Consider the following 18021-nt stretch of genomic DNA (forward strand, 5'->3'; position numbering starts at 1 on the left):
TTTATATAGACCTTAGTGGTCCCTAATACTGTATTTGAAGACTCTTTTATATAGACCTTAGTGGTCCTCTAATACTGTTTCTGAATTCTCTTTTATATAGATCTTAGTGGTCTTAGTGGATCTTAAACTGTCTCTGAAGTCTATTTCCCAAAATTCAGCAAGATCCACAACAGCTTTAAGGAAAAAGGTGGCACTTGATTAAGATCCTCAAAACTCACACAATGGATCCCTGCGTCTGTCTCTCAGCCTCTCAACACACATGGAACAAAGGGAGTCTTGGGTGTTGTCTTTGTTGATTTAAAAGATACTCTCTGTTGTGGTCTATCTCTACATTGCTATTGCAGTGACTTGATTATGTAGAGGATTAATTGAACAAAGATGCACGTCTGTAAAAGCCCACATGGATATGTTTAGTTTCTGATAAAACAGAGACTCACTGTGGATCCTCTTTCTCCACACACTATAAAACTGTGACTCTATTACACACATCTCTCCCAAACCAAGGCAAACAGTCCACCCTACTCCATCTGTAATACTGAACTCCCTGTTTATCAGCAGCAGTCCACCTGTCCACCTCAGGCCATTGATCTCTAGCACCCCAACAACGAAGCATTTCTCCTCTACAAGCAGTAGCACAGTCACCTCTCCTTTATCCTCATAACGGCCAATGGCTAACTGGTGTCCAAAACCTCAGAGCAAAGCTGAATGAGCAGGTGAGTAGATACTGTCTGACAGTGTGGCTCTTATATGTAACAAGTTAAACTAGTCTTTAAATCTCAGCAACAGCTGGTCTAGTGGACCTGCTTTGTTTCCAGCAATAAACCTATAGGTGTAAAGTTGGGGGTTAAAGAAGGTGGTCATACATCCATCTACCAATGCTTATCCAGGTCCAGGAGTCAGTGGCAGAAGGCTAAGTAAGGCTGCCCAGGCATCGATCTCCCAAGCCACAGCACCCATTTCCCTCTCTCCATCTCCCATCCCCGGGGCAGATAGAATATGTAATCCCTCCAGCATCTTCTTGGTCTGTCTGCCCTTGGGTCCTCCCAGTTGGACGTGCCTGAAGAATGTCCCCTGCTCTAGTAGAGCTTTCATTTGTTTTTTCTATATATGACTTTGGTTGCATTGGGAAATCCCCTGGTGTAATTAAGCTGGAATGCATCCACCCATCTATTTACTACTGTTTATCGAGGTGGCAGCAGTCTAAGCCAGGGAGCTTGGGCATGCTTATTCCTACACAATTCTTCATCCAGAGGTGTTCCCAGATGGGATATGTAGTCCCTCCAATGTGTTCTGGGTCTTTCCAGTTGATGTGGCCAAAAACCTCAAAGAAAGGCCTCAACAAGGCATTCTAAGAAGACGCCAGAACCAGTACCACTTCAAGTGGCTTCCTATGAAACAAAAAGAGCACTGATTGTACTGACAGCAGATGTCTGAGCTCCTTACCCTATTTCAAAGGGTCTCTTAGGCCCAGTTACCCTGCAAAACCAACACAGTTCCGCCGCTTGCACCCACAATGGCATTTTTTCAGTCATTCCCCTTTTTGGTTGGCCCACAGATGAGGTTTGGAATGTTCTGTAGAGTGAAGAATGTAAATCAAGAGCTTCACCTTCACCACAACAGTTGTCAGTATTATTGTTGTCTGGGTGTCGGTCTGTCGATCTCTTTTTCCATCTTACTCTCACTTATAAACAAGTCCCCACTAACTCCTTTACTGTAGTGGCAAACTTTGCTGGTTAGACACAAAAAAAGAATGTAAACATTCAAGCAGAAAAGCAAAGATTATATATTGACCTTTACAGAAGGTTTTTGTCAAACTGAGCAGTTTGAAACATTACAGTTTGGGATTTTGGAATAGTTCAGCAACCTTGTAGCCCTCACTACAGTGACAGAGCATTCTGAACAGGCAAGGGATCTAATTTCACAGAGCTGGCTGGACTTTTGTTGGCCTATGGGTGCCCTAGCATTAGCGTCCAACACATCATATAAATGGGAAAATGCGAGTACGGGATAGGGGGTGAAAAAAATTATTACAAAGAGCCATATCAGAACCTGCTATTAACGCTACATTTTCTGATAAACTCTGGATTCTGTTTTAAGCTTAAGGTTTCAAATTAAACACTGAAATGGGTTAACTCAGGGTAAAAGCCGGGTGCTTTGTGCATCAGCATCTTTTCAATACCACTCTGTTCATTACATCATATAGTCATTTCGCATTCATTCCAATGTCGTAACACACAACGTTAAATTGGTAAAATGTATGTGTGGTTTTGCGGGCGAACAACAAGCCCAAAGTGTGCTCTTCCCAATCAAACCCAGGCTGAACAATGAGCAGGCTACCTCGGCCCACCCTGGTACTGCACAGCGCAGTATATTCTAAAACGTGGCTCCCCACTGAGCTTGGATGTGGAACTTGGCATTATAACCGGTGTGGATGTTTAACGAGGGAGGATGGTGGGCAGGTAGAATGTTGTTTTCCTTCATGTTTTCCTCTACAATCTGCTTCTGACTTTGGAAATATATGTTGTAAATACTATGCCTGGTGAACACAACAAGGCCAACCTGCCTCTATCTGATTTTCTGTGATGTTATGGGTTTTCCATGTTTATGACTAGTAACTACAAACAGCATACTATACATTACTGATGACCATTTTCCAAAGTATGCCATAAGGTCTTGGATTGATGTTCCATCTTGTCCATAAGTATGTCATTTGGACCATAAGGATTCATTAAGCAAATTGGTTTATGTCTGTTCCTGAAAAGCCACGTTTGAAGGTGGCGCAAAAAGCTTGCAGTCATAGCCTCGTTGCTGCATCTTGTCTGCTCCTCAATCATCCTCCAACAACTCTGTTTTTTGTGTGTCTTTGTGGTGTTGACACAACGAATACACAAGAAGCACTATTGGTAATAACAACAAAACTGTCGGTGCGTCCACATGATACAAGCCTTCCGTGAATGCGCACCACCCCCACCCCTCCTCCACGCAGTTGCTTGTTGCCAAGGAGGCCATAAAGGATTAAAATAACATGATGGACTCTTCAGAAGAGCTTGTTATCTTCACTCAAGTTTCGGTGCACAAGTCATCGGATGACACAATCTTCTGAACATAGCCATAGGAAGAACTCCAGAGAGAGTTTGTGGCGCTCATTTGGCAAAGGCTTGAACGTAATGAATGTTCATCAACATAAAAAAGACACACACTAAAGCCTCAAGGCATTTCTTGTATTATACTTGGGTTATGCAAACAAAAAGAAGAGCTCGAGACTCCGTAATTTGCACCTCTGCACACCTGGCTGAGGATGTGATGATGCACTCAGCTCACAATTCGATCACATTCACCATTTTAAATTCCCAATATGATTTTCCCACCATTTTCTTAACAGAATGAGCTGCAGACAAATGACTGAAAACTATTCCTTTATTCATATAAACTGTGCAAAATAACAGGTGTGTCCTCTCATCAAAAGTGCAACTGGAATAGTATTATTTCTTAAATTTTAAAGCAAATCCCACATCTATCTATCTCTACAAAATAACTAAAGAAAAAGAAATAAATCTCTTGAAATAATTTAACTAGGAAGACATATAGTGGCGTCTGAAGTCGAAGAGAAGAAATCCAAAGTAGTTTACACCCTAGGCCCTTTGTATCTCAACCAACGTAACCTTTGTACAACATTTGTGTGACTCCCTTTTATTGAAATTTGACTGCTGCAACCATGTTTCAGATTTAACAAATAGGTTTTTCAGATCCTGTGCAGTAAAAATCTTGCCCGTGGCCCTGGAAAGCCCCATTCGTTCCCTGCTGTGGAGGAGTAGCAGTTTTCACTACTTCCTGACCGGCTCTGAGCAAGTGCCAAGTACTGTATGTGTGTGATCTGTACTTTGTCGTTTCCCTTTCTTTTTTCCTTTATTGCCTGAGTGTTTTAACTGCTCTAGTAAAGGTGTATTACAACCTTCAAGGGGAGCCAGCCACGCACCTTGGAAGGATTAAGGAGCTGCTCTGTTTTATGTTACAGGGAGTAAACAGCGGTGTAAAACGGCTATTTGGGTTGCATGTGTACACATATATCTCCACGTGATTACATTTACATGGACGCAGAATTACACACACACACACACACACACACACACACACACACACACACACACTCACACACACACAAACACTCACACAGTTTAGAAATCGGTCTTTAAATGCCTTAAAGGCTTTAACATGGACTGTCACACAGAAGTAGGTTTTAGGTTTTAGGTTTTTCATTTCTGGCATCTGCAACAGAACTAAGTGTAACTGATGAGCATGAGCAACATTATCTTTGTCTTTGGATTTGAGAAGCGGGTTTGAGCTACTCAACAATAAAAAGAAGACAAAAAAAAAGAATTAATTCAATTTAAATGGAATCGGTTCCGTCTGACAGAAAAGTGCTAGCTAGGCTATTTGGATTCCATCCCCCACCAACAGTCAACGTTGGTTTCTTTGAACAATAACCAAGATCTTTCCCTAACCTTACCATGCAGCTTCTATTTCTTCATTCTGTCTGGAGTAGAAGCCAATCGGGCTCTAAATCGTGAGGGCCAGGAGTAAGAAACACTGTTGTAACACACTTCAGATCATTTCCTCTGATATTTGATCTGCAGTGCAAAGGCTGGGTACTGTTAATGATTTGATTACTTTGGCCATTTGGCCATCTCCTTACGGAAAATTACACTGCATTTGGTATCTATTCTTGAAGGTTGATCCAAAAAATAAAATCTAAATCCTGCCTTGACTTGGTGTGGTACTTCAGACTGTTGAGTCAAAGCTCAGATAAGATAAAGGAGTTCACATTATGAGGAAAATCCTCTTTGAATTAGAACCATCTGAAAGTAGCCCAAGGAAATGATGCCAATGGAACTAGAGAAGAAACAAACAGGAAATGTGTCAGGTAGTAGTAAATATACAGGGTTACATATTGGATCTTTTTAACCCTTGTGTTGTCTCCCCGCCAAAATTAAAAATCAACGCTTTTTATCTATGTTTAACTTTTTCTTACGTTTTTGTCCCTTTTTTCAACACTGGTTTTCAAAGTTTGATACTTTTTTTGACATTTTCAACACTACTTAACACTGACTTATTAACTTTAGTTTTACAGTTAATTTATGGTCAATAAACCTCTTTTATAGGAAATTATACCTGATGTTTGAGTTAGAAAAGCAGAAATTAGGAATTATTTAGATGAAAATTAAAGGAATGGATGAAGATGATAATCACAGACTGGAACATGTCAACTTTTACTCAATACTATTTAATAAACCTTTCAATTTGTTTTCTCGAAATGCTATAAAATTGAATAAGACGCCCCACAATGGATGAAAGTAGAGATTTGTACTTGCCAAAGAGCGTTGTGAGGAAATCAATCATGTTATTTTGGGGAATTAAAAAGAACACTGATGTAGGAAAACAGGTCAGTTTGACCCGAGGACAGCATGGGGGTTAAACCAACATTTGAGGCTGTGGGTTCATAAGTGTCAACTCTCCGGTCTGTTTAACAATAACACTTAACATGATAGCAGCCATCCACTATCAGCCAAAGGTCAGCCCCCAGCAGATAGCAGCCATCCACTATCATTACAGCCCTGGCCCGGGGACACAGCCACAGTCAGCCCCCAGCAGCTAGCAGCCATCCACTATCATTACAGCCCCGACCCGGGGACACAGCCACAGTCAGCCCCCAGCAGCTAGCAACCATCCACTATCAATACAGCCCTGGGGACAAAGCCACAGTCAGCCCCCAGCAGCTAGCAGCCATCCACTATCATTACAGCCCCGGCCCGGGGACACAGCCACAGTCAGCCCCCAGCACTTAGCAGCCATCCACTATCAATACAGCCCGGCCTGGGGACACAGCCACAGTCAGCCCCCAGCAGCTAGCAGCCATCCACTATCATTACAGCCCTCAGGGACACATCCAAAATCAGCCCCCAGCAGCTAGCAGCCATCCCGGTTAGCAATTAGCTAATTCCAGTGTTAAGGACGCTAACGACCGTTTACTGAACTGACGGGAAACAGACCCAGGCACACAAGTCAGAACAGCTGCCATTTATTACACCTCTTCTCCTCTGACACCTTGTTCGACGTTACACCTCCGTTAGTGTTGCAGGTGCCCCCACCATCTTTAGCCGTCTATGCAGTTAGCTAAATTTACCAGACAAAACAGGGATAAGGCACCAAAAGGACTAAAACTAATACTAAATCAAAGATGGTGTAGCATTGGATCTGGAAGGGAAGGATAACTCTGGGAGTTTGAAGGAGGGTGTCACAATTCTGCTTCTCACTCCGCAACACAGGTTTGTGGATCTGAGTGTCGCCATTTTGGTTTCATATTGCATATTGTTACAGCCCTGGTGTTAATATAAGACTATTAATTAGTGCAGCTGTAAAGAAAAGAAGTAGTTACTTACGCATTAGCGCTAATCATGCTGATTTTTTGAACATTTCCTGGGTTGGTAAAAACCTTCACTTTATGTCTAATGGCGTCATAAATTACTTATTTTATGTATACCTCTCTTTGTCACATATCTTAAGTATCTGGGCTGCTAAGTAACGGCAGGGAAACCCCAGTGTGGTTAGCCAACAACGCTACAATACAACAGGTATTGTCAAACCCACGAAGCTCCCTATCAAAGATATACACACACCACTCCTGCACCATCTCACTTTGTCTTCATTTCCTTTTGGTCTCTATATCTATTTGTCCCCCTGTAGGAGACCCGATGGACCCACTAACGTGCCTTTGCCAACCAAACAACAACTCTGATGCAGCTGAAACCAGATTATTCCAGTTCTCTGCAGTCAGGCACTGAGGGAGAAGATGGGTTGAGGGGGTTGGCTGGCTGGGCATTATAACAGCACACACACACATACACACACACACAAACACACACACACACAGTTTCCAAGTGGATAGTACAGTGTCTCAGGCGAAGGTGCCCCCCAGGTTTTGTCTCTTTCTCTAATTCATTGTGAAATCAAGAGCTCTTGTGTGGGCAACATGTAGCCTACTGTACCATTTGATAGCCACAGTGTCAACCAACGGGAGCTAAAGAGGAGTGTGGGGGGTAACACTGGTAATAGAGTGAGACGTGGAATCCAAAATCTAAACAACAAGCTTCAGACAACGAAGTTGGAATAAGGTGGAAAGCATTACACAAGTGGGTAAAGAGAGATAGTGATACATTGAAGTGAAAGAAAGACAAATAAAGGAAGAGGTAGGTGGCAAGAAAGCTGGAGGTGGGAAGAGATAAACAAACAAGGCGTAGTGAGTGAAACAGAAGACAAAGAAACACAAAGACTGAGTGTAGGAACAAAATTTGAAGAGAAAATGAGCAGAAATAAAAAGGTACAGAGAACTGGCAAAGGAAATGGGAAGGCACTAAAAACAAGGAGGTGAAACAAGAGAGATGAGGAAAGAAAGGAGACACCAAGATGCAGTGCTGCAACCTGAGTGTGTGCTGGGGGTGGATAGTGACAGCCGGCTGGTACTACAACAGGGTCACATCCTTGTGGAACCACTGCCCTCCAAACCATGCGCTATAGGGCAGAACTGATTAGGATAGATACCCACAGTGGTTTGATCACATCAACAGATGGTTCTACGCAGCTCAGGACCAGAACGAACGCAGGTCATCACACCCAACTGGGACATCCATTAAGCAACTAAAAGTCCGTGACCTGCTATGTCATTTCCAGATGTAGGCCGAGTTGACTCGAGGACGTCACACTGACATTGTTATAAACATGTTGTCATATAGTACGTATCTTCAGTGGAGCTTTGTAGGAGGTTTGGTTATTGACACATTACACATTTAAGATTCACAATTTTCTATTTGAGGGCATGGGTCTGTTTATCAAGTATTTATATCCAGTAAGTGTTTATACATGGAATATATAAGTATTTAGACATGGAAGATTTTGTTTTGTTTTACTACAAATTAAAGCCATACAATCATATTAATATGTCATAAGGTAATCTCAAAACCAATTGGCGTTGTCTGTGTGGCTTCCAGCTCACTCATCTCAGTGTCCGTAGGGTTAGTTAGCTTAGCGTAGTGAATTAAATCCTACGTGGCCTAGCATGTTGTGAGTAAAAGTGAGTCAAATCCCCCCAAAAAAACTACTTACTTCTTGTGGCCTGCATATTCACAACGAGTACAAATAGCAATGCAAATTAAGACTAGACCACTTCCTAGGCAGATATTGATGTGGGACAATATTGGGTGGAAGCACAGCCAAAGCAGTGCTACATCTAGGGGAAACCATGATGAGCCCTTTTTCAACAAATGGTGGCATGTTCCTTTAATGTCGTAAATATACTTATGAATGTGGATAGAAATATTTGAATCCACTGTAAAGTGGATAAGCATGGCAGCAGAGGTCACTGCATTAAGAAGGTAGGTAGAGATGGGGGATAAAGTCTAGAGACGTTGAGTGACAAGAAGGGCTGGAGCTGTTCTGGAGGCTTGTGGTGGTAAGGTAACTTTGTGTAGTTTTTTTCCTGTAACTCGTCATCCATTTACACCCCAAAGCAGCCTCCCACAATCTTTCATTAGAACCAGTCTTGGTCAAATCAAAGATAAAGCGGACTTACCCTGTCCGTTGGAGTAGTAGATCCACTTCTCTTTGACCTGCATTGAAGGCACGGATGGTTTCTTCTGAATTGCCTTCTCCACAATGCTGCTAGGGTCCATGGGACCCTTCTTCAGCACGCGAGAACTCCGCTTCACACTGCAGATCACGATCACCACCAGGACCAGCAGGAGCAGCAGCACTATCATCCAGGGAAGGTGCTCGTTGATGTCAAAGTGATCGTGGGTGCTTGGCCTTGGGGACCCCCTACGAGTGGGCTTGTAGTAGCTGGAGACCCCACTTCCACCTCCTCCGCTCCCCTGCCCAGCTAGCTTGCTGATACCCATCCTAACCCTGACTACCTCTGCCCCCTCCAGACCCTCCACAATCCTCTTGTTGGGGCCTGGCACAGGGTCAGAATTGGGTTGCCCCTGCTGGTGCTCGAGGTCCATGAGCTGCTTCTGAGCTGGGAGCGGTGGAGTCTGTGGGGGATCACAATTTTGTTGGGTGGGAGTGCCAGACCGGCTAAGGAATAGCCCCCCTGCACGTTGGTCTTCCCCACCAGGGTTTCCCCTCAGTTGAATGGCTGCTGACTGGCTGAAGGTGCCTGTAATGAGAGACAGAGGAATTGATGGAGACCAAAATATAGCAAGAAAGAAGAGGAGAGATGAGAGAACAAAGAGAGCAAAGAGACAGATAGTACAGAGGTCAGAGATGAGAGGCAACACAGAAAGAGAGAGGAAATTAAATTCACTGACTTCACAGAGTTGCTTAACGCCGACAATGAAAACAGAAGGTATCACAGGAGGGAAGAGTCAGAAAACTCATAGACTCATAGAGTCACAAAACAATCTATTAGCCGATTTTCTACCAGCCCATGTTTTGACATTAACACACAGCACAATTAACATTTCCAATTAGATCCCTTAAATTTGTTGACATTTTAATGTCATATTTACAATTATTCATTGACAAAGTGACGTATAAATGAGGTACAATTCATGTCACAACAGATCAAGGAGAAGCCCCTGAGAGTGCATTAAGTGCCACAAGGCTTGGTTTTGGAATTTCCCCTAACACAGGTATCCCAAAGACAGTGCACAGGAAAAGAGAATTTTTGTCGTGCTATTGCTGTTTATGGTTAAGCCAGTGTTGTCTATGGTTGCAACAGCGCTGCACTAAGCTAAATGCTAAATGGGGAAAACTGCAATTTTTCAACCCTTATGAAGCAAATAATGAAATTCCAAGCTACCACTAGTAGTAGCTAGCCAACCTGGTGCTCCAATTAACTTTGATGAACACACCGTCAGAGGGTCACAATTTAAGATAAAAAATAGACAACACCCAAAAAGTTTTGTTTTGGGTGATTTTTCACCAATGAAGTCAGAGCAGTCAGAGCAGACTGGGCTTTGTCGGGAGGGGGGCTTAAAGAAAAAGGCTCACCTACAGAAAAATTAAGTGATCTTTGAACATTAAGGCATGTAAACATGTCCTAGTACAAACACAAAAACACAAGTATTTTCCTGAAAATACTATAAAACAGTCCTTTAAAGATGTGAAGGGCTCTGTGAGAAGGAGGGGTGTAGTTACTATGGATGGTTGATTCTCACAAATGACAGGACTGATGTTAAACCAGTAAGAGAGATGATGCAGGAGGGTGGACGGGAGAGAAAAGGAAGACAAGAAAAGAGGAGTTTTTTTTGGAAGAAAAAAGGGGGCTGAATGAGTTAGTTTTGCTTTAAAGTTTATAACATTCCAAATATTAAATTTGACTTTTAATTTGTACTGTAAATGCATATTGGTTCCAAATATCGTTTTTCTGAGTCATTAAATTATAATAATCGGTATTGTTATTGGCCTTGAAAAACCAGTATCGGCCAATCCCTACCTAAATGCACAGAGTTCCCATCTATCATTTAGAAAGGGAATTTCCCAAAATGTTTAACTATGGGGTTGCCACTAAAATGAATGAGAAAAGTACATCCAAACTTGGATGGAGTATAATCACAGTATTTAAGCCAATATGACCTACGTGAGAATTGGCAAAGAATAAGCAGTGTCTCTCACCTTGATGTGCAGGTCCAGTCAGTGATGGTGATGGAGTGGATGAAGAAGTCATGGCTTCCTGCACAGGCACAGGCTGTGTAGGACCCAGTAGGGTGCTTGTGGAGACAGGTGAAGATGAAAAGGAAATGGGGGCTGTAGAAGGGGGTCCACACACATTATCTGTCTCTTTAGTCCCTGGTGTGAGCAGCACCAGCCCCTGAGCTTGGCAGTCCGTGTGGGTTTGGCACTTCACCACACTGGACTCCACAGCGGAGAAAGTACCCTTGGTGCACGGCCTACAGAGCACGTCCTCTGTTTCACTGCCCCGCCTTTTCACCCTGGTCCCTGGGGGGCACAGCGAGTGAGGCCTACACTCTGTGGCACCATCCCCAAACAAAAAGCTGTTGGGGGGACATGTGCAGACTCTGTCCTGGATGGGCGTGCAGGCTGCTTTCTCAATGAAGCCTGCAGTACACGGGGCCTGACAGGGGTGGCATTTCTGAACCCCATTCTCGCCCCGTGTGAATGTGCCTTCAGGGCAGCGGCTGCACTCCCTCACTGCTGTTGGGGAGCAGTGGACAGACACGTGGGTGCCTGCCGGGCACTTGTCACAGACCAGCTGGGTGCCTGAGTTGGGGTCGGTGTGCTGATATTGGCGGGGAGAGAGGAGGGATGGATCAGCTGGGCTGGTTGTAGTCAAAACCCGAGCTGAGATGTCAATCACCACTGTACATAAGAGCTGAGGGAAGAAGAAAGTGTAGAAGGTAAAGAGAAATCTAAAAAAATGCATATAGCATTAAGATATAGTAAACAAGATTCAAAGCCTCATGCTCATTACACCCCATGATACTCAAACCTGCAATAACTATTTTTTTGGCTACATGGGGACACATGTTGTTCTTGATCAAAAGAGCTAGACAGATGATGGACGGATGGATGGATGGATGAGGAGACAGACAGATAGCTAGCAGGACGGACCCACAGATAGAAGGACCAAAAGAGCCCCATCCCAACGTAATTGAGACATCTTTTCACTGTTTGCCAAATTAATTTAAGGATGTTGATAAAGATGACCAGGTGCCAAAGGAAGTACAATACAACTAAAACATTAAATCCAATCCCAAACTGATTCCTGACCAGCGGTAAAGAGCATGCTGTGTGTTTGGTAACATGAGTAACATAGATTCTGGAAAGTCCAAATTCTGGTGCTGACTTTTAAGTTCCCAATGTATCGGGCTGAGGAGATTTGAAAGAAAATCTCTCCTTGGAAACCCATTAATTCCAGCATTAATTTCCTTTCCTCACCCCCCTGACTCATCCTGATCCTCTTCAGCTTCATATAACTCATATGGCTTTCCTGTATCTTCTTTTTCTTTTTCTCAGGCTCCCCCCTCTCACCTCTGCTGGGAAACTGACAGCTCACTGGGTTTAGGGGAACACCCTAAACCCAGGTGTCAACTCCCGGCCCAGCGTGTGTATTCAGACAAAGACAGAAGATTAGTGTGGGTCTGCTAACAAACCGTTCTCGGGGTTTTGATGTGATGCACTGAGAGGAGAATGTTCTGATGACGCATATGAATGTTGGGTCATCCATGAGCACTGAACAAAAGCATTAGTCGAGGGGTCTACCACCACTCCCTTCAGAAGTGGAGGGGGCGGGGGCTTGTTAACTTGCCACACATTTGAATCATGACTTGTGTTGGAAATATTAGGATATCCTGATCAAAAGCAGTCCACTAGACTTTTCGAGACATTAAGGAGGATAGTAGCTAACAAAAATACACCACAGACGTCTCTTGATTAACCCTTGTGCTGTCTTCAGTTCAACCATGTTCTTGTTGTCCTGCCGGGTTCCAAAATATTTGTTCAATAAACCTAATTTAAACGACATTATACCTGATTTTTGAGTTAACAAAAAGCAGAAATTACATATTATTTGGAAAATAGTTAAGATCAGAGGATGTTGAGTGGATCACAGACTGGTTTATGTCAAAGTTTTCTCCAACTGCTATAAAACTGAATAAAACACCAAAAAACATCAGTGGAAGTAATTTTACCGGCAAAGAATGTTGTATGGCTTCCATACAACGTAAATCCATGCATCCAAGTTAGGTTTAGCCAATGTTTGAAAGGAAACCCCTATTCCAACGGGTCAACTTTGTGACCACGAGGATAACACGAGGGGTAAACAATCGAAGGAAGAAAAACTAATTTTATGTTAGCTGCTAATAAGAATAAAGCATCCATTCTTTCACCGCTCCGTTGCCCTTTTGCAACACCACCCATTCGGCTCTTTGTGTTTGTTCCCAGAACCTCATCCATAAACATCAGAGCATGTTCTCGACATGCTGCTCATAACTCTTCGTTGCGTCAGTAACATCAATGCATTTATTCACATCCACGTTCAAAGTGAGAGACGCACGCAGCAGTAAATGGGAACATTCTGCTTGCTACAGGACAATGGATATCCCCCCCCCCCCCCCCCGCCCGTGGGTCTTTCTGCTTGTTTAAAGAGGTTTATTATCGAAACAGCATGCTCTGAACATTGCCATAATTGAGGTGTATCACTCACTTCTTAATGGGAGGATTTGTAAGAGAAGGCATGCAAGTATTAAGCAGGATGTTTGTGATGTCTTAGTATAGGATGCTCATGCTTGTAATGGCGGTGCCCATGGTGCTGATTTTGTTTGTCTGGGGAAGCAGGCTCATTAAGAAATACCAGGAATCTCCTAAGAGTCAAGAGAAGGAGCTTTAGACCAATTTTTCAGGTAAACAGTCATAGAATATTGCATGACCCCAGCACTTTTTCATTGACATTCGTCATTGCACTTATTAATGCACGAGTTATGTTGGATAAAAAACTGACATTTCACATGCACGCATCCACGGACGCACTCGCACTCGCTACACACACACACACACACGTGTTTATTTGCATATAGAGCTGAGAAGTGAGATCTGATCATAAGTGGTCACTCAGGATTGTCCACTTCAGATCAGATCACTCAGGACAGATGTTAAAACCAGGGCAAAACCAGGTCCTGTGTTAATATTTTAATGTTCATGCAAACCAAAAGTAGCCTGGCTCCGCCCTCCTTTGTACTTAAGCTCAATTGCCATTTCCCTTCAGTACTACGTCGGGCTTTGTGGTATTGTGTTGGTTTTTCTCCAGACACATTTTTGGCGGTCCAATCAGTGAAAGGAGGGAGGGCAATTGGTAACGGCGGATCCAGAGCAGCTCTGGTCAGATCCAATAGTTTTAAACTTAAACAGAGTACCCGCCTTCAAGGAAGTTAACACCTGTCAATGGAGAGAGGCCAGACTCTTTGGACTAATGAAATGGACCTGGTATGGAACACATAGTTCTTCACTGAGCTAATGTTATTCTTTGGGTTTCTGTCTGGCTTGTGTTAACGCTCTTTGGGGAGCAGACTGACCTAGCTCAGGTTTTTTAAGCCAATGGGGATAATGACTGCATTGGCTGCTATTCAACATGTCAGGAGAATAGTGCTAATGGCAGAATATGAGATGTTCACATTGGGTTGGTGTGTGTGTGTGTGTGTGTGTGTCTTTTTCTGTTGTATAGTGACAATCTCTGTAAGCACCACTTCCTCCAATAAGACACAAGCAAGCAGTCTGTTGTCATTGAATTTATTTGCCATTAGGAGAAAAAAAAAATGCAAACAAAGACACAAAAAGCAGAAGAGGAAATAAAGTGAAGTGCTGGCACTCTGTCAGTACCTCCCTGCTTACACACACACACACACACACACACACACACACACACACCACGCAGCCTGTATACACAGCCAGCTCTGCAGCACAGAAAAACATGAATCAATTTCTGTCTGCCAGTCTTGCTCTTATTATGCCAACTTTGTCTCTATGTCTTGCCGCACTGCCTCTAAACTACATCCTCTGCCTGGTGCACAGGCCGACCAGCCGATCAGACGGCCAGACACAGGATGATGGGACAACTGGGCTATGTTCCCTTTTCCACTGCAGTTCCTGTCACTGCTAACACTAAACATTGAGATCAGGGGCATGTTCAGCCCTGACACAACTTATTTAAACTGAAGTGGGGGATCGTTGAACACCATGTGCACAAGCAAGCTGCTTTTTTATACCAAGTTTACAAGTTGCTGCCAATCAAACACAACCTCACTCTGAACAAGAGAAAGCAACAAAATCCTGTTGCACATAGTTTCACACAGTTCTGATGAAACATGAAATCACAGCACTGCAGCAATGATGCCCTCTGGCCCGAAATACTTTTCCCTATAGACTTGCATGGTGAAAGAGACGTCTGTAAATCAATGGATCCCCAATGACTAGCTTTACTGTCAGAATTTGTTACATTGACTCAGCTAACATTTGAAAAAGTCTAGGAGAGCCGCATGATCAAATCATTTGATCTCCATTAAAATGTTAAACTAGAAGTAGCCGACTCTCGTGGGCCTGCTCTTTGGGCCGCATAATGCGCAAGCAGTGCCGCCTCGAACGCATTATCCAGGTTTTTATTATACTGTACATCCATGGCAGGTTACCATTAAGCGTACAAACTAGGCCATTCAGAGACACTCCAAGGCCCAATTGGCTTGTAATGTAGGCCTTGGAGTAGAAGTACAACAGATAGGTCAAATCTTTTTAGGTTAGAGGTAGCTAAACCTAAACCTCTTTTTACTTCCCTGTTTTTGTGTGTGAGCAGTCAGTCGTCGGCACATTTTTGTCGGAGGGACATTATTTTCTCGGGGGACATTATACATTTATTAAGTTCTTCCACATATTTAAATTTCAGCAAATGGAACCTGGTTAGAGCTGCGGTGGGAGGGCAACCACCACAACTGAATGTAACAAAGTTAGAATCAAGCTAACATCACACCAAACCCAATGGGTCCTGTACTTTCAGAAAGTACTACCTGTTGATCAGGGACATTTGGAGGGTATAAAAGCCCCCCCAAAAATAACCCCAATGATGATGAAGGATAGTGATGTCATTGGGGTAACCTCAGCAACAAATATATTGTAACGTGTCCCCGTTGATTTTAACGGAGACCAGTGAAGTCTATTAGAAGCTCTTTCCCGGTGATGCTGAGCGTTACTGCGCAGCCTCCAACTGAGCTTGATGACGTAGATGTGACGTTAGCAACCTGTCTGAAAGTTGGAAGTCTCAATCATTCCCAATCAGCAGAGACAGAGAGGTAGGTAGCCTACATGTTAGGAGATAACACAGGCACAGGCTAACTACTGCTAACTAACATGCTAGTTAACATTAACATAGGCACAGGCTAATTACTACTAACTAACATGCTGGTTAACATTAGCATAGGCACAGGCTGATTACTGCTAACTAATATGCTAGTTAACATTAACATAGGCACAGGCTAATTACTGCAAACTAACATGCTAGTTAACATTAACATAGGCACAGGATAATTACTGCAAACTAAGATGCTAGTTAACATCAACATAAGCACAGGCTAATTACTGCAAACTAACATGCTAGTTAACATTAACATAGGCACAGGATAATTACTGCAAACTAAGATTCTAGTTAACATCAACATAAGCACAGGCTAATTACTGCAAACTAACATGCTAATTAACGTTAACATAGGCACAGGCTAATTACTGCTAATTAAAATGCTAGTTAACATTAACAGAGGCACAGGCTAATTACTGCTAACTAATATGCTAGTTGACATTAGTAATTAAAAGGAAACAGCTGATGGAAGTCCAATTAATCACTGTCAAAGTGGCACCAATGGCAGTCAATAGGATGCTAGCGGCGGGTGAGTGCTATTTGGCATAAAAATGGCGCCCTAGGACCTACGCTTAGTGGAGGCTGGATGACAAAAGACACTACCAAGTTGCATTATGGAGAATGTAGGAGCCAATGTTTTTGGATCTTGGCCCATAATAGGGATTAAAAATGTAAATATCTCAGCCTCTGCTGCTTTCATTTGACAACACATTTTTTCGGCCAACTTTGTGGAAATGCACTACTAAATCTCTGAAATAGCCCTTTAACGTGGTTTTTCTTTCTTTCAAAGTGGTCCCTTTAACCTTTCTAAACAGGTTACCGGAAGTGTTTTACAGGTGAATGCTTTTGTGCATGCTGTTTTAAAAACTGCTGAATCATGACTATTTTTGGACTATTCATTCTTTCTACTATCTACTATCGGGAGAACTTCCCGCCTGCGGCTCTGTGTTGGCAAGCCAGTGAGCCTCCTGTTGACTTCTGCTGTACCTATGGTAGAAAAATGGCTGTGGCCTTGGGCAATGTACGGAACCCCAAATTGCTCCAGATGCTGTGCCATTGGTGTGCCAATGTGTGTGAATGGTTAAGAGACGGCCATTAATCTTTGTGTGTGTGTGTGTGTGTGTGTGTGTGAGTGAATGGGGTGAATGGTGTCTTTAGGGTGTAAAGTGCTTTGAGTAGTCGTTTAAGACTAGGAAAATATAAAATGATGTGTTATGATGTGACGTGATTATACACGCTTTTAGTCATGCCCATGACTCCCCAAAGGGCAAATGAACCCACTCATCTGAAACTTGATACGAACAACAAACTGAGGCACCTTTGAGTGTACATTTGTTAACAACATCCCAAAATAAGCAGTCATGTACACAGTCACATGCACTGACAGGCTTCATTCAGTCTGTCAACACAGAGCGAGAGCTGAAACTCATCCTGTCACTTAGGGTTAGCACGTTTTCAGGAATTAGCAGTACACTGTAAGGCAGGAAAACAACTAAGCTACTGTTAGACTGGTGGGTGGGTAGGTGTGTGTGTGTGTTGGAACACGTGTTTTACACAATGAGGTGTGTGCATACAAACATTTGGGTATGGGTGGGATCTTTGTGTGTGTGTGTGGCAGAAGACATGGAGCTCTAATTGCTATCCAATTAAAAAAGGGCCCACCATAAACACACACACACACACACACACACACACACACACACATACCTGTGCATACTGGCACCAAAACACACGTGCATTCCTTCACTGCCCTCCCCTAACAATAACGGGCACAAACACGCCCATACACACAGCAGCACCTGTTGCTGTGTGTCCTCCTGTTGTCCTTCAGTTCAGCTCAGAGAAAGAGACTGTTTGGATTCAGTCAAGCTGAATTATTCACTGACAATAGCCACAGATTTTTCTTTCTTTTTTTAAATGTGCAGATATTTGAGTTTACTGATTGAAAGCAGAGAGACCGGGGAAGAACAGAGCTCCTCTGTAGTACTGGTTTCATGGTTTGGACACATATTTTTTGAGATGCATTTTGAGATGCTATCTAGCTGGAGGAGGGAGGAAAAGTGTAAGCCTGGAGCTAGACACAAAGCTAGCTAGCTGGAGGGGGAGGAAAA

The 18021-nt window shown here is 43.2% G+C and overlaps 1 protein-coding gene across 2 annotated transcripts in view; it reads right to left on the bottom strand.

Annotated features, from left to right (window-relative positions):
- tnfrsf21 (tumor necrosis factor receptor superfamily, member 21) overlaps positions 1 to 18021 on the bottom strand; it is a 36105-nt gene that overhangs the window by 16319 nt on the left and 1765 nt on the right. For both annotated transcript variants that reach the window (XR_004660356.1, XM_034899803.1), the window contains exons 2-3: positions 10669 to 11386; positions 8624 to 9208 (exon numbers count right to left, since the gene is read on the bottom strand). Coding sequence is in view for 1 of the 2 variants with exons in the window: in XM_034899803.1 (XP_034755694.1) it covers positions 8624 to 9208; positions 10669 to 11386 (1303 nt within the window). In the remaining variant the exon portion in view is untranslated. The remainder of the gene's footprint in view (positions 1 to 8623; positions 9209 to 10668; positions 11387 to 18021) is intronic.

Source organism: Etheostoma cragini, chromosome 18 (genome assembly GCF_013103735.1).
Source record: "Etheostoma cragini isolate CJK2018 chromosome 18, CSU_Ecrag_1.0, whole genome shotgun sequence".
Taxonomy (NCBI): domain Eukaryota; kingdom Metazoa; phylum Chordata; class Actinopteri; order Perciformes; family Percidae; genus Etheostoma; species Etheostoma cragini.